At 40.3% G+C, this 17,864-nt stretch overlaps 1 protein-coding gene across 1 annotated transcript; it reads right to left on the reverse strand.

Moving 5' to 3' along the window:
* Positions 1–16,414: 16,414 nt before the first annotated feature.
* LOC127684884 (endogenous retrovirus group K member 21 Pro protein-like) lies at positions 16,415–17,182 on the reverse strand. The gene has a single exon (XM_052181672.1). It carries the CDS (start codon positions 17,180–17,182, stop codon positions 16,415–16,417), a length of 768 nt encoding a protein of 255 aa, XP_052037632.1.
* Positions 17,183–17,864: the final 682 nt, after the last annotated feature.

Consider the following 17,864-nt stretch of genomic DNA (forward strand, 5'->3'; position numbering starts at 1 on the left):
TTCTTAGGCAAATGGATGGAGCTAGAGAACATCATACTAAGTGAGGTAACCCAGACTCAAAAGGTGAATCATGGTATGCACTCACTAATAAGTGGTTATTAACCTAGAAAACTGGAATACCCAAAACATAATCCACACATCAAATGAGATACAAGAAGAAAGCAGGAGTGGTCCCTGGTTCTGGAAAGACTCAGTGAAACAGTATTTGGCAAAACCAGAACGGGGAACTGGGAAGGGGTGGGAGGGAGGACAGGGGAAGAGAAGGGGGCTTACGGGACTTTCGGGGAGTGGGGGGGGGCTAGAAAAGGGGAAATCATTTGAAATGTAAATAAATTATATCAAATAAAAAAAAAAAAGAAAAGAAAAGATAAAGAGAAAGGGGGCAGCCCTGTCTAAAAAAAAAAAAAAAAAAAAAAAAAAAAAAAAAAAAAAGAACGCATGCAGGAGACTAGGATCCTTCTGCAGCCAAGCTTTTATTGAAGCTTTTCGTGGAGGAAGACCCCAAGCCCAAAAATGGACGCCGTTATATACCCCTTGGTGTGGCGTGTACATACTTAATTGGCTGTTCACTCATCACCCCATATCTACGTCATGGGATGGGCAGAGGCTAGGCGTGATTTATGCTCTTGCACATGCGTACCTAACTTGTTTACCAAGAATGCTGAGTTGGCACAGCTGAAGTCAGCGCCATCTTGTAATGGCGAATACTGTCACGGCTTTCCACAAAGAACAGTGGCTTCTCTTCCAGAGTTACAAAGTTCTATTCCCAGAAGCCACATGGTGGCTTACAACCTTCTGTTCCAGGGAATATAATGTCCTCTTCTGGCTTCTGTAGGCATTCCATGCATGCGGTGCACAAATATACATACAAGCAAAATACTCATAAACATAGGATAAAAATGTTTTAAATAAGTTAACCATCTTAGTTTGAAAGTAGTTTAGTATGTTGCATTCAATAATAGGTACTTTAGATGAAATCTATTTTCACTGAAATCAGCATAGAAGTTTCTCAAATATATAACTAAAATTACCACATAGTATAGTCTTATTCTGTACTAAAAGACCCACAGGAAGCAAAATTCTTACTGTGGTATCATTATTTATAAATGAATCAGTTTAGTGCCCATGAATGAATAAATTGATGGATGGATGGATGGATGGATTGATCGATCGATGGATGAAAGGATGGATGGATGGATGGATGGATGGATGGATGGATGGATGGATGGATGGATGGATGGATGGATCAATGGATCAATGGATGGATGGATGGGTGGGTGGATGGATGGATCGATGGATGAATGGATGGGTGGGTGGATGGATAGATATATGTGGTTAAAATAAAAACCTCAAACACATACCCCTCCACACACACACATAGTAGCATAGTATTTAATCACAAAGAATAAAATAATCATGCTATTTCAAAGAATAAAATAAACATGCTATGTATAAGGAAATAGTTTGTAATGTACCCTTGTGTGTTAAATAAAATAAATGACTTATAAGCAAGGTATAAAAAATTTTAATGCACAATTATTGGAAGAGGCACTATTAAATATGATGGTCTACATATAAAGGAAGAGCTTAGCCATACCCGACCCCAAGGCTCAAGGAACATCATGAAAAAGGAGAAAGAAGGATTTTAAGAGCCAGAGGGACTGGATAGCTATAAAAGTGGCAGTATTATTTGCCAGACATAACTGGGCTACAGTACATATGAGTTCACAGCAGTTTGACTCCATGCATAAAGACCTTCACAAGCTCAGGTTATACAAAAATCCCAGCATGCTCTAGGAAGGAGATCATGTACACTAACTCCTAGATGAGGGGTCTTGGCAACTTATAGCTTCTAAGAAAAAGACATTCAAATTTCTTTAGAGATTTGAGGGCTCCTGAGAGTCTGCACATGATCCAGTAGGACGGTTCTCAACCTGTATGTCAGGACCCCTTTGACAACCATCTACATTCAAAAGTATTTACATTAGTATTCATAACAGTAGCAAAATTACAGTTATAAAGTATCAACAAAACTAATTTTATGGTTGGGGATCACTACAACATGAGGAACTGTATTAAAAGGTCAGAGCACTAGGAAGGTTGAGATCCACTGCTCTAGCAGTGGTTACTACATCTATTCATATATGGGAAACACTAAGTGGATTCAATTGGTTTAAAAAGGAGAGTACATAAAATGAATTGGGAAACTGGTGGGATTGAAACAAGATAGTGAAGATAAGGGAAAAAGGAGTATATTTGTGAAAATACATTGCATGTATGTATAAAATTATCAAAAAATGAAATATATAATAAATTGAAATGATATAATAAAGATATTTCAAAAACAAATGTCAAAGAGACATGTGTACTAGGTTATAACCCAACAATTTCAATCCTACGGGTATCCCTTAATGAATTGAATTTTTAAAGGGTGCACAAAATCTTGTGCAGACTTGCATGTTTTAAATTGTATTTTTCAGTTTCTTCACTTGTTTGTTTGTGCTTTCCTATAATTCTTTAAGGAATTTTTGTGTTTCCTCTTTAAGGGTTTCTACCTGTTGACCCAGGTTCTCCTGTGTTTCTTTAAGGGGATTATTTATGTCCTTCTTGAAGTCCTCTATCAGCATCATAAGATTCAATTTTAAATCCATCTCTTACTTTTCCGGTGTGTTGGGGTATCCTGGACTTTATTCTGGCAGGGTCTGTGCACAGAAGGCTGTGGAGCTGCCTGGCTCCCTGGTGCAAATAGTGATCAGAAGGCTGCTGTCCCAGCTGCTCCACTGATCATATGCCCTGTGCACTCCTAGCTGTTCCCCTCCAGAGAGATATTGGAGAGAAAGTGGAGACCTACCTTCCATGCTTGTATTTTTGTTGGATATTTCTGTTTTGTATACTGTTTCTTTCTCCACCATCAATATAGAACAGTTTTCTACTGATTTTTACACATCTAGACCATACACTTTCTTTCTCATTCTTACTCTATCCCTTCACAACCTCTACACCATTTTCCCTTTCATTTTCCTACTTAAATGTTCTGTATTTTTCTTAGACATGGTTCTAGTATACCTTGCTTCCAAACTTTGGAGACACATGTTGAGAATTCAGTATACTTTCCTTCAGTTAAAGTCACAGTTGTTATAGCTGAGGTCTCCCTTGACTATATCTAAGTGAAAATATGTACCAGAGGACTGACATAAAAACAAAGCTGAAACAGTGGGAAGTGGGGAAGGAACAACAAACTAAATAAGATACACCAAACAAGTATGGAGTGGCACAAAGAAATTGAAACTATAAAAATGTACTCCACTGCAATAGCCCACAAAGTAGCATTTCTCAACTGAATTTTCTCTACTGAAAATCAGAGATGATATGAAAAATACTGAAAAATTTAGAAAAATATTGTTGATTGCAATACTATTCATACTAACTATGCAACTAACCTAAGTAGCTACAGAGGGATGGATAAAGAAAATAGAAAATATGTACCAAAAGATGAATATGCTACTCTCATCTTACCAAAAAATAGAATCAAGCATGGGATAATCAGTCTTCTGAATTCAGGTGTCATTTGGATAAAATACAAAAGTGATTAGAAATATTATATTTTACTGAATGTGCAGTTGGCAAAAATTGGACTGGAAAGTGTATGTAAAAATCCAGCAGAAAAACAAGCAGAAAATGTGTGTATTAGAAGAGGTTTTAAAACAATGTGAAGCCAGGCGGTGGTGACACACGCCTGTAATCCCAGCACTTGAGAGGCAGAGGCAGATGGATTTCTGAATTTGAGGCCAGCCTGGTCTACAGAGTGAGTTTCAGGACAGCCAGGGCTACACAGAGAAACCCTGTCTTGAAAAAATAAAATAAAATAAAACCATGTGAAATGGAAAAATGAACAAATAAGAATAAATTATAGTACTTTGGAATGAACTATGGAGATGGAAATCAGTAACATTTTATATATATATATATATATATATATATATATATATATATATATACACATATATATATCACATATGATTTTATACATAGGTGGGTAATGACTGGAAAGAATTCTATAAGGATTTTTAGATCTGGCAACTTCAGTATCTTTACTTGGGCAATGATTACAAGTGTAATTACTTTATAAAAATAATTTGTCTTCTAGTTGTGCTAGTTAATTTTTATGTCAATCTAATACAAGCTAGAGTCATTATAAATAAAAGAATTTCACTTGAGAAAATTTCTCCAGATAGACATGCCTGTGGTATATTTTCTTTAATAATGACTTAAGTAGAAAGGCCCAGATCACTATGGGAGGTACCATTCTGGTCAGGTGGTCCAGTATGGTTAATAAAGCAGATTTGTGACTAGTACTATTGTAATGTGTTTACTTGATGTCCCTGGAAGTCTTGCTCTTTTCTGAAAAGAAACTGAGGAGCAGTAGATCTTGGGTGAAGGAAGGTAGGGGCAGAGGACTGAGAGAGGAGAAACTGTAGTTGGGATAAGTTGTATTAGAGAAGTTGTATGGAAAAAGTAAGAGAGAAATGCATGAGAGATTAAAAAATTTTGACCCAGTGCCTGCTTCTAGGTCCCTACCCTGAATTTCTGCCTTGACTTTAGTCAGAGAAGGACTATAATTTTCAAGTGAAATACTGACCCCCAAGTTGCTTATGGTCATAGTATTTTATTACAGAAAATTAAATCTTAGCAAAGATATCACTTTTTCTGTATTGTAATTTATTTACCAATTTAATTTAAAAATAAAATCCAGTGCCTGGTACAACTTGAAGCATACAGATTCCAATTTATAATCTCCCATATCTGGAAATTAATATTTAACACTGCCAGAAGTAAATCCCATTTGTCATATACTATTCATAATGAATACAATAAACAGAGAAAACTTTGGTACTGTGACTTCAGGGCATAGGTAACTGCACCTTCAAGGAATCAACACAGAAACTTTCTGTCTGATGCATGAGAGTCCCATGAGTAAAGAGTGTCACAAAATTCTGCCATAGTGAAAGCAGTTAATTAAGAGCCCTAATTGTGCTTGGGAAATAATCCTGGGGGAACTTTAGAAATCATGTATTGCCTGCCAAGAATCTGTCTTGGGAGTTGTCTTCTGGAATCATGCAGGCTTTTCCAATGTTATAACAGAGAAAGCGGTTAATGGGTCACATGGGGATGGAATCTTTTCCTGTAAATTAAGGTTTGTTTCTCCTAGTGATAATTTATTATCTAGGAAACCAAATAACAGGCTAATTAAAATTGTTTAAAATAACCAAAAGAAAAACTGAAAGAACAATTCAATTCTTTTCCTTTGAAACTGGTTTTGCAATAGGAAATCTTGACTATGACTAATATTCATAGTGTCATTAGAGACACTAAAATTGAAGCAGGCAGGAAAATATTTTCCTTTGTCTTATCTACATAACTTCCTCATAGTAAATGAAAGCAAACTAATAGGACAAAAATGTGTAAATTAGAAAAGTCAAGAGGGTAGAGACATTCATGTCCCAGTTGTCTAAAAATCTTTAATAATGATATAAAGTACAAGCACACATGATTGTATCAATATATGTCTTATAAGTGTAATTTAATTCTGATTAGAGCTATCCATAGCTTGACTTATTTCAAGACCAGATTTAAAGCACACTCTACTGTAGTTGTCCACAAGAATTTTTGAGGTCACTTATGTGTACTATCATATCATCTGCAAATAGTGATATGACTTCCTGCTTTACAATTTGTATTCCTTTGATCTCCTTTTGTTGTCTAATTGCTTTGGCTAGAACTGCTAGTACTATATTGAATAGATAGGAAGAAAGTAGGCAGCCTTGTCCCTGATTTTAATGGGATTGCTTTGAGTTTCTCTTTATTTAGTTGGATGTTGGCTATTATTTGCTATATATTGCTTGTACTATGTTTAGGTATGGGCATTGAATTCCTGGTCTTCCAAAGTCTTTTCACATGAAGAGGTATTGTATTTTGTCAAAGGCTTTTTCAGCATCTAATGACATTTTGTTTGGTTGGTTGGTTGGTTGGGGTTTTTTTGGTAGTGCATTACATTGATGGATTTCAGTATATTGAACTAGCCATGCATCCCTGGGATGAAGCCTACTTGATCACGGTGAATGATTGCTTTAATGTGTTCTTGGATTCAGTTTCCGAGAATTTTATTGAATAATTTTTGCATTGATACTTAAAAGGGAAATTGGTCTGAAGTCCTCGTTCTTTGTTGGGTCTTTTTGTGGTTTAGGTATCAGTACAACTGTGGCTTCATAGAAAGAACAGGGTCATATTCCTTCAGTTTCTATTTTGTGGAATAGTTTGAGAAGTATTGGTATTGAGTCTTCTTTGAAGGTCTGATAGAATTCAGCACTAAAACCATCTGTCCCTGGGCTTTTTTGTTTGTTTGTTTGTTTTGGTTTTTTTGTTGTTGTTGCTGTTGTTGGGAGACTTTTAATGACTGTTTCTATTTCCTTAGAGGTTATGGACCTAAGGAAAGGTTTGGATCGTTTATCTGATCCTGATTTAACTTTGGTACATGGTATCTGTCTAGAAAGTCATTCATTTCATCTAGCTTTTCCAGTTGGGATGAAAAATCGAACAGAGACTAAAGGAAGGCCCATACAGGACCATCCCACCTGGGCATCCTTCCTGTCTCCAGATACCAAACCTGACACTGTTGCTGTTACCAAGAGGTTCTTGATGACAAGAGCCTGGAGTGGTTGTTCCTTGGGAGGTTCTGCCAGGAGCTGACCAATGCAAATGTGGATGCTTGCAGCCAACCATCAAACTGAGCCTCAGGACCAGTGGGGTAGGGGAGGGGCCTGGCAGAAGCTCTGGAGGTGTGGAAAGGAGAATGCAACCCCATAGGAAGAACAATGTAGGCTGGCCAGACAGCCCAGTGCTGCCAGGGACCAGAACACAAACTAAAGGAGTGTACAGGGAGAGATCAATGGTTCCAGATAAATATGTAGCAGAGGATGGCCTTGTGTGACATGAATGGAAGGGGAGGCCCTTGGTCCTGTAGACGTTTGATACCACAGAGTAGGGAGATACTGAAGCAGTGGAGCAGGAGATGGTGGGTGGGTGGGAGAGCACCCTCATAAAGGCAAAGAAGGGGAGAGGGCAGATGTGGGATGGGCGATTGTAGAAGAGTAACCTGTAAGTGGGATATAATTTGAGATATAAATGTTTGGAATAATTAATAAAAATAAAATAAAATAAAATAAAATAAAATAAAAAGGTTCTGCTGAAAAAAATGTAATTCTTTAATGAGACTCCCTTGGAAAAATGTAATTTTATATTTAAAAGTGAATATCAATTGGAGATAGCTTAGAAATGCAGGCCTATGTGTCTACCTCTCTTTTCAGCTCTAGGACATATTGTGTAGACCCATGCATATGGGCTTCTGTGAGCTCATATGTGTGTCAGTCCTGCTGTCTTTGGAAGGCATTGTTTTCTTTGATGTCCTCTATGCTCTCCTCTCTTATTCTTACACTCTTTCTGTCTCCTCTTCTCCTGAACTCACTGAGCATGGAAAGGAGAGATTTGAAGAAGCCATCCCAATTAAGGCAGACTGTGTTAAGACCTCTCATTCTCTGCATATTGTCTGGCTGTTGGTTTCTGTGTCTTGTCACCACGGGCTACGAAAGAATGCTCCTCTAATGATATCTGAGCAAGGCACTGTTCCATGATTATAGAAGATTATCATAAGAAATCATTTAATTGTTGCTGCATTCCTTTGTAGAACAGGACATTCTTTTAGGTCCCTTGGCTATCTAGTTTCAAGGCAGCAATGGGTATGGGTTTTTGTAGAGAGCCTTATTGAGGTGCCATGCCCCCTGTCAGGAACTTGACATCAACCAATGTGAAGTTCCTCTCCCAGCCTTTGAGCAGGAACTCCTGTGTTAGCCATAATCCCTTCCACCTTGGGTGGAATGCTCAGACCAAGGTGAAGCCCATTGTTCTTCAAGGACCTGCAGTTTCCTGAGAAACACTAGCCTCCTGCAGAGCAATTGAACTGGTTCTGGTGAGAAGCTTCCAGCCTTTTGGGGAAGGATTTTCCCCTGCCTAAATATTTGGAGTTCTATATTAAACTTTGAGACCTTAAATAGCAGGTATTATCTTGGTTTTCCTCTCTTTTTGCCGCCTTCCCATATATCCCCAGCTTCCCTTCCAGATAACCAGTTTGATGTAACTACGGGCAGTTACAGGTTTTAACTCATGGAGTGAGCTTTAAATAAAATTGGATATTCATCGATTACTCTTACAAGCTTTGTGCCACCATTGTAAAAGCATAAGTTTCAGGCGGTACAGAATTGTATATCAAAGTGTTTGTAGCTAGGATTGTGTTTATATTTCTCTTTTGATAATTTGCAGAGTAACATCTAGTACTTTGAAGACTAACCAGTAAGATTGAGGGCTCTAGAAAGGCATGAACTCTATATTTAATAGAATGGATGTTATTTAATAGGGCCTTACTGTTGGTTTGTGGAGAACCTTGGATGCCAGGGAGTTCCCATGGAACCCCTTTTGGTTTTCTTTGTTTTTTAAATATTTCTATTTTCTATATTCTTTGTTTACATTCGAAATGATTTCCCCTTTCCCAGATTCCCCCTCGACATATGTCCCATAAAACTTCTTCTCTCCATCCATTCTCCAATCACCTCCCTCCTTTTTCTCTGTCCTTATATTCCCCTCCAATGTTAAATCAATCCTTTCCAGGATAAGGACCCTCTCCATACTTCTTCATGGGGGCCATTTGTTATACGATTTGTGCCTTGGGTATTCAGGGCTTCTGGGCTGATTAATATCCACTTATCAGAGACTGCATTCCATGTGTATTCTTTTGTGATTGGGTTACCTCACTTAGGATGATATTTTCCAGATCAAACCATTTGCCTAAAAATTTTGTGAATTCATTGTTTCTAATTGCTGAGTAGTATTCCATTGTGTAAATATACCACATTTTCTGTATCCATTCCTCCTTTGAGGGGCATCTGGGTTCTTTCTAGCTTCTGCCTATTATAAATAAGGCTGCTATGAACATAATGGAGCATGTGTCTTTATCGCATGCCGGGGAATCCTTTGGGTATCCGGGAAAGGGGAAATCATTTAGAATGTAAACAAAGAATATAGAAAATAAAAATATTAAAAAAAAAGAAATCAATGAAGCATATAAAAATTGGGCTGGACAATTAGTCTTAGCTATTAAACATCTATGCCCCCTATAGCTTGCAAAAGACATTATAGCCTGGTAACTACCATTGTATAGATCTTGACAAACTCCATTGCATTATGTTTCTGGTAAAAGTATAACAAATCCAATTGCTTTATTGCATGCAATAAACTTGTCTTAGTCTTAGTTGTGCTGAGACCTGTTCATCCTGGCCTGGTTTTCACTTCTCATCGGGTAACTTTGTCCTGGCAACAGAGCTGAGTACAACTCTTGATTGTTTCTCTGCCTTGGATTCTTGTATAGTAACTAAAACACCTGGTATTATGAAATTATAATCCTGAGGGTACTAGATTTGAAGACAAATCTAGCTTGAACCCTATTAATCCTAAAACCAAAGTACATGGTAACATGGTTCCTTCCATAAGAAACTACCTTCAGCTTCTGGGAGGCAACAGCAATAACCTCCTTTTGAGGTTCTCTTGGATTGCCCGATAAATGGCTGGAAAGTGGGTATCACATGACTGGTACCAGGGTTGATAGATACAAAAAGGATGTTATGGGTGTCATAGTCAGCTAAGACAGGATAACTTTCCTTACACTATTAATGTATATGTGTAGACAGAGACTTCTACACATGTACAGTAATCTATATAATATCCTTAGTCTTCTTTTCTCTCTCTATGTCTCTGTCTCTGTCTCTGCCTCTCTCTCCCTCTCTCTCCCTCTCTCTCTATTTCTCCATTGTAACTGATAACTTGGCTACCTTCCCCAACTAAACTCATTTTCCCATTTTCTCTTTCAAACATTTGTACTCTCTTATTCCCCTCTCAATTCTTTCCCTCTGAGGCCCATTTTTATTTTACTGATTTCTACTACTACTCTAATTTACATGTTCATATCTAAATATTTGAAGTTGGGAAATTCAGATGGATGGGAACACTTAATATTTGCCTTTCTTTGTCTGGGTTACTTCACACAAGCTCTTTCTTGATTCCATCAACCCCTACATGTAATATTATTATTTCATTTTTTTAGCACTTGAATGGTATTCCAACATAATTATTACTATATTTTTGTTATCCATTTCCTAACTGAAGGACATTTGGCTTGATCATTTCCTAGCTATCATAAGCAACATGGAAGTACACAATGATGAATAAGTATCTTTGGCATATGATGTCATGTGCCAATTAGTGGTATCACTTTGTCAAGTGGAATATTTGTTAAACATAATATTGCTGATACATAATATGAACTCATAGCAATTGTGAACACCTGTACAAGGCATTTAAAAATGCCATCAATATTAGGGAGGCATTCTCAAGGCTTCACCTCTATCTTAAAAGAGACTGGTAGTTGACAGATGATAAAAGTGAGTCCATTTTCTTTGGAGATGTGACTGCTATTAGATATCCCACAACCTAATGGGTGGCCCCTTACTCATACTCCAGTGAACTATTTGTAATCACTGGAATAATTATAATAATTATGATGATAATTATGATATAATAATAATAAATGATTATATAAATCAGGAGTGACATAATATGGTATATTCTAAGGAAGTTTGAAGGATGTAATAGGGCCTCAATAAGATCCATGAGAGAGATTTCAGGGATTAAATAAAATACAATTTAAAAAAAAATATAGTAAAATTTCCATAAATAAATATTCAGCACCGATCTTTCTGTCTTTAAAAGACCCAGGCTTTCAATACAACATGCGTGTATTGAAAGACTTAGTCTAAGTAAGACTTTTTTAGGGGATTCTTAGGGGATAAAAACATATTTTAGTGATATAGTGGAAGTCGTTTCAGTTGGATAAGATAAATCTTATAGAATTTACGGAGATCTCATAGAAACTATAGTATTTATTTCACATTAAAAATTAGACAGCTAAAAATAAAATATGCAATGAATTTTTTGCCTCAAATTATCTCTGATAAGAAACAAACTAATAATACTACTAGCCTAAGCCTATCTATATACATGACATAGTGTGGAGATCTCAAAATACAAAGGGAAACAGTTAAGTGTGGGTACAAAACTTATGGCAGTATGACTTCAGAGGAATGGTAAGAATGAAACAAATAGACTTTGACAGTCAGCTTTTCATTACTTCTATGGGACACTTAAGAGAAGTATTTTCCATGAAGATACGTTAGGTTTAATTCATTTTAAAGGGTATTGTTGAAGAATACATGGCTCCACTATGGAATAGAGAATATTGTAGAAGTATTTTAATCCAGGAACATGAGATTCACAAGGGATCACATCCAAAACTCCTAGGTCTATGTGATCTGGCTGGAATACAGGCACTCTTACTAAATACTTTTAATCTAAAATGATGAAAGTAAAGTCACTTTGTAGAAGGAAGTGGCCATGTTTGAAAGTAATGTTTAAGTGATAGACAAAGGGACAAATCAGAGAAAGAATCAAAGACAGAATGAGTCAGAAATAAGATATACCCAACTCGCACAAGGACAGGAAAGAGTGGTGACTAAAGAAAGAAGTGGTTTCTAGTTTCTGCCTCTGTATTTGGGGTCCCCAATAGAGGATTTGGAGGGTGTTCCGGAGGAGCTGAAGGGGTATATAGCCCCATGGGAAGAACAATGACTTTGGACACCCAGATACCCCAAGACTCCCAGGAACTGAACCATCAACCAAGGGGTACACATAGTTCCAGCCAAAAATGTGGCAGAGGAATGCTTTGTTGGGTATCAGTGGGAGGAGTGGTCTTTAGTCAGGTAAAGGCTCAATAGAGGCCCCAACAAAGGTAACCGGACAGGGGAGGGGAAGTTGGGGGAGAGGTGGGAGTGTGTTGGGTAAAGGGGCATAAACATGGAGGCAGGGATTGGGAGGAGGGGTAGGGAATCATTGGGGAGGGGGGCTTTTGGGAGGGGGGAAATTGGGAAAGGTTTTACCATTGGCAATGTAAATGAAGAAGACACTCAATAAAAAAAAAGATTAAAAATAAAACAGCAACAACAAAGGACACAGGAAAAAAAAAGAAAGAAGAGTTGGGGAGCTGGAAAGATGGCTCAGTGGTTAAGAACATTGACTGTTCTTCCAGAGATCCTGAGTTCAATACCCAGCAAACACATAGTGTCTCATAACTATCTGTAATGGTATCCTTTGCCCTCTTCTGGTATTTCTGAAGACACAATAGTGTACTCACATACAGAAATAAAACTTTAAAAAAAAAAACAGAAAGAAAGAAGAGGGGGAATGGGATGAGAAACTGGGGAAGGACAGGAAGAGACAACTTCTGGAATGTAAATAAATAAAATAAATAATTAAAAAATATTCTAGGAAACAATAAACCAATCTACAATGACAGAAACATCATTAAATTCTAAAAAGTCGAGCAGCGGCTGGTCCAGAGGAAGGGCCATCAACAGTAGAACCAAGCTGACAGGGTCCAGGCAGACCCTGCGCCCACGACCACTGGCCATCACTGGCCAGCCAGGCTGCAAGCAGCGGAGGATTTACGGTGCCTTGCACCATGCAGAAGCCACTTCAGAACTCTGCTTCCCACCAGTCAGATACGAGGCCTCCATATTGGTTCTCGAATGCCAGAGAAATCAGACAGACTGAGGTACGCAAATACAACCCGAGACCAACATCGTGAGGGTCTAAGCCCGGCGGGCGTTGGCCTGCACCCAGGCACTGAGCTGGTCGGGAGGCCATCGGTATGCAAATCCGGCCAGAAGGTTGTTTGCCCAGGCCAGTGCGCTCGCCCCCGCCATTTTGCCTACTGGAAGCCAGAGAGTCCTAGCAGGCAAAACCAAACTGGCTAACAGGCATAGCCCGAGGCGGACATAGCAGGGGTCTCAGATGGTCAGGCCCTGGACTGCCCCCAGGCCCTGGGCTGCTCGGTGGGCCATCTGTGTGCCAACCCGGCCAGGAGGTTGTTAGCCCAGCAGACTCTCCCAGCACTCTCAGGGAGCGTGCGCATGCCGCCATCCTGGCCACCTGACAGACCCAACAACACTCACAGCTGAGGGGAACTTTGCTCAGACATTGACCTGCCAGGCTTTTGCCTAGACTCAGGGCCTGAGCAGCTAGGCTAGCCTTGTGTGCACCAACCCGGTTGGGAGTTCTGCTGCCCAGCAGAGTGATCAGCACGCAGAAAAGGTCCCTGCAGCATACACCCCTCAGCACTCCCTGAAGGAGCAAATGGGCACCATCTGGTTCACAGTCACAATCTGGGGCAAAACACACTAGGGCTGCAAAAGCACTCAAGAGGAGGACAGCACATCAGCAATCTGCAACAGGGAAAATCCTGCCATCAAGTGTTGCAGAAATAGCCCTAGAGCCTCTCAGGAGGCTGAAACACCAGGCAGAGACAAGACCAACTGGCTCCAGAGAACAAGATGGCAAAGGGCAAATGCAGGAATGCTACTAACAGAAATCTAGGCAATATGGCAGCATCTGAACCAAACTCTCCAACATTAGCAAGTCCTGATTATGCCAACACACCAGAGAAACAAGATTTGGATTTAAAATCACTGTTCATGATGCTGCTAGAAGAACACAAAAAGGACATGAATGAATCTCTTAAAGAAATTCAGGGGACCATGAATAAGCTAGAAACCTGTATAATGGAAACACAAAATTCTCTTAAAGAAATGCAGGAGAATAAGGCCCAAGAGATAGAAGCCAATAAAGAAGAAAGGCAAAAAAAAAAAAAAAAAAAAAAAACTTAAAGAATGCAGGAGAACTTGAGTCAACAGGCAGAAGTCATGAAAGAGGAAACACAAAAATCTCTTAAAGAATTACAGGAAAACACAAATAAACAAATGATGGAACTGAGCAAAACCATCCTTGTCCCACGCTATCGTCTCGCCAGCAAGAACGCACGCAGGAACAACAGGATCCTTCTGCAGCCAAGCTTTTATTGAAGCTTTTCATGGAGGAAGACCCCGAGCCCAAAATGGGCGCTGCTTATATACCCCTTGGCATGGCATGTACACACCTGATTGGCTGTTCACTCATCACCCCCTTTTTGTTTAATTATATAAGATTTAAGAGTGTGGTACGCACGCTCTACAATACCTTGCCCTTGGGGATTATATGGGAGGCCAGTTAAGTGAGTCACATCCATTTGACTGCAGAACTGCCGAAATTTTTGAGAAGTACATGCTGGTCCATTGTCTGTCTTGAGGAGTCTGGGTTTGCCCAAGCACTCCATGCCTCGAGGCAATGTTGAATTACATGTGAGGCCTTTTCTCCTGTTAGAGGTGTAGCATACATAATGCCAGAGCATGTATCAATAGAAACATGCAAATATTGAAGTCTTCCAAAGGAAGGGATGTGAGTGACATCCATCTGCCATACTTGTAGTGGTCAAATTCCCCGTGGGTTTTCCCACGTGAGGCACAGGCAAAAACTGACAACAATTTTGACATTGGGTAACTATTTCTCTAGCTTCTTTTCTAGTCAGGGCAAATCGGCGGCGTAAAGTTTCAGCTGTCACATGAAAGTGCTTATGAAATTCTTTTGCAGCTTCTATCTGGGAAGACAGTGCAACAGCCACGATCTTGGTGGCTTTATCTGCCAAATCATTTCCCAGCAACATAGGACCAGGGAGGCCCAAGTGTGCTCTGACATGAGTAATATAAACAGAGAATCTTCTATTCACTAATACAAATTGTATTTGTTGAAAAATGTTAGCAACTGTGCTGGAGGGTTTATTACCCCAGCTGTCTCAAGAAGGTTAACTGCATTAACCACATAGGAAGAATCAGACACTATATTAAGCGGTCCTGGGAAGGTCTTAAGAACCTCCAGTACTACTAAACATTCCACAACTTGAGGTGAGGTTTCATTATATTGTTTAGATACTACCTCACCATTAACTACATAAGCACCTATACCAGTTTTTGATCCATCAGTATATACCACGATTCCATCTGGGATGAATTTCTGGCTGTCACTTGTGGAAATACTACAGCCTGACTCAGGGCAAACTGCAAAATTGGATGCTTTGGATAATGATTGTCAATCTGTCCAGCAAAGGAGGTAACTAAAATCACCCAATCATTGGATGTAGCTGCCAAAGTTTGAACTTGTGCTGCAGTATACGGCACAATCAAAGAATTATGATCTTGTCCAAAATGAGTAACTGAGGCTTTTATCCCGCGAAGTGCAAGTTGTGCAATTGCATCAGGGTACCAATCTATTATTTTAGCAGGAGAAGCATTGGGGTGAATCCACAATAACGGCCCATTTTGCCACAAGACAGCCGTTGGTAGTTGTATAGTTTTGAAAACACATAAATCAAAAGGCTTAGTTTCATCAATGCGCTGCAATTGGGCATCTCATAGGGCATTTTCCACAACTTGCAAAGCTTGGCTTGCAGCTGGTATCAATGCTCTCAGAGAGGAGATATGAGAGTCCCCTTCCAGAATATTAAATAAGGGTTTTAACTCAGCAGAAGAGATCTTTAAAAATGGCCTCAGCCAATTTATGTCCCCCAGTAACTTTTGAAAATCATTTAATATATGCAGGTGATCTCTGCGAATCTCCAATTTCTGAGGAACTATTTTGTCAGGATAAATTACAGACCCCAAAAAGGATCCCATTTTTGCAATCTGCACCTTTTCTGTGGCTACATGCAATCCCCATTGCTCTAAAGTTTTCACAAAAATGGGAAACGCTTCCTGTAAAACATCCAAATCTTTATTACACATTAAAATATCATCCATATAATGAACCAGAAGTAGGGATGGAAAGCGTTTCCTTTTGGGTTCAAGGGCTAACTGCACATATAGTTGACACATAGTGGGGCTGTTGGCCATACCCTGAGGCAGAACTTTCCATTGGAATCTCTTATCTGGTTCAAAATGATTAATAGCTGGTATAGTGAACGCAGACCTTTGTCTATCCTGTGTGCACAAGGGAATGGAAAAGAAACAGTCTTTAATATCTATGATTATTATCTTCCATTGCTTAGGTAAGGCAGAAAGCAAAGGTAGACCTCGCTGGATCGAGCCAAATAGGCGCATTTGTGCATTGATGGCTCTCAGATCATGGAGAAGTCTCCACTTTCCTGATTTTTTCTTGATTACAAAAATAGAAGTGTTCCATGGTGAAGTAGAGGGTTCTAAATGACCAAGCTGCAGTTGTTCATTAACCAACTTAATGGCAGCTTCCAATTTTTCAGAGGATAGAGGCCATTGAGGAACCCATACAGCTTCCTCTGTGAGCCAGGTTATGGGCATAGCGCCCTCAATGGCCCCTAGGAAAAACCCAGGCCCTGTCTTCCAACATTTCCTTCTTGGGGAAGTGGGTCTAGCCTTCCCTGTACTTCTTTTCCTAATCCTCTCCCCTCTCTATAACTCATCCTTCTCATGATACCCACAGCTTGTTGCGAGTACTCATTTGTCAAGGTTAGTCTCAGGCCTAGCAACACGTCCCTCCCCCATAAATTAACAGGAAGTGGGAGAACAAAGGGGGTGAATTCTCCCAACTGCCCCTCTAGGGAGCGCCACCTTAAGAGGCGTGAGCTGATGGTGGGGCTCGCCTCATAGCCCAACCCCCGGATGGGGTGGGACGATTCTGTCAGTGGCCAGGACTTGGGCCACCAATGGGAAGAGATAATACTCTTGTCTGCTCCGGTATCTAGAATACCCTTAAAGGGCTTTCCTTCTATCAGAAGCTCCAGTACGGGCCGGGTGTCGAGGTTGACTACCAAGTAGGCTGAATCACTGCCAGAGGAGCCAAACCTCCGGGTCCCTCGAGGGGAGCCAGAGGAGGGGTACTGGTCATGTAGACTAGGTAAAATCACCAACTGGGCAATTCTTTCACCTGATGAGATAGAGAAAACACCCTGTGGGCTGGAGCACAGAACCTGAAGCTCCCCCTCGTAATCCTGATCCACAACTCCAGGGTGAACAACAAGTCCTTTCATAGTGAGGGAAGAGCGACCCAGAATCAATCCTACGGTTCCTTTTGGCAAAGGCCCTCTAAAATCCGTAGGTATGGGCTGAATCCCCATCTGGTCCATCAGCATGAATCGGGCGGTGGAACGGAGATCCAGTCCGGCTGACTCCTGGGTTGCTCTGCAGGGTGGCGTATTCCGCACCGGTTTGTTGCAGTCCCATATGTTTTGGGGCCCTGAGACTTGGGGCCCTGATGCCCGTTTTTTGAACCATCGCCTTCCTCTCCGGCAAAGGCAGGAGCAGGCTGCAGGGACCGGCCCCTGATGTCTCTCACCGAGCGACACTCATTGGTCCAGTGATAGCCTTTTCCACATTTGGCGCAAATTCCAGGCACTCTCTTCTTACCAGGGGCCCGGCAGTCCTTTTTAAAATGCCCAGTTCTGCCACAGTTAAAACATGTCCTCTGCCCTCCTGTCCTCGAGCCCTTTTGGCCCTGAAGGATAGGGGCAGCAAGGCCAGCATTAGTAAGGGGACCCCCAAGTTTTCTACAAACCTTCACCCAGTACTGAAGACCCTTACTCTTCCTAGGAGCTATGGCTGCTTTGCATTCTTGAGTGGCCTGTTCATAAATCAGCTGCTCTATCAGGGGCATGGCTTGTTCAGGATCCCCAAAAATTCTCCCTGCAGCCTTTGTCATTCTAGCCACAAACTCTGAAAATGGCTCCTGTGGGCCCTGAACAATTTTTGTTAGATGTCCTCCCGAGTCTCCTCTCTTTGAGAGACTTTTCCATGCCCGAATGGTGGCAG

This window comes from Apodemus sylvaticus, chromosome 5 (genome assembly GCF_947179515.1).
Source record: "Apodemus sylvaticus chromosome 5, mApoSyl1.1, whole genome shotgun sequence".
NCBI classification, from domain to species: Eukaryota; Metazoa; Chordata; class Mammalia; order Rodentia; family Muridae; genus Apodemus; species Apodemus sylvaticus.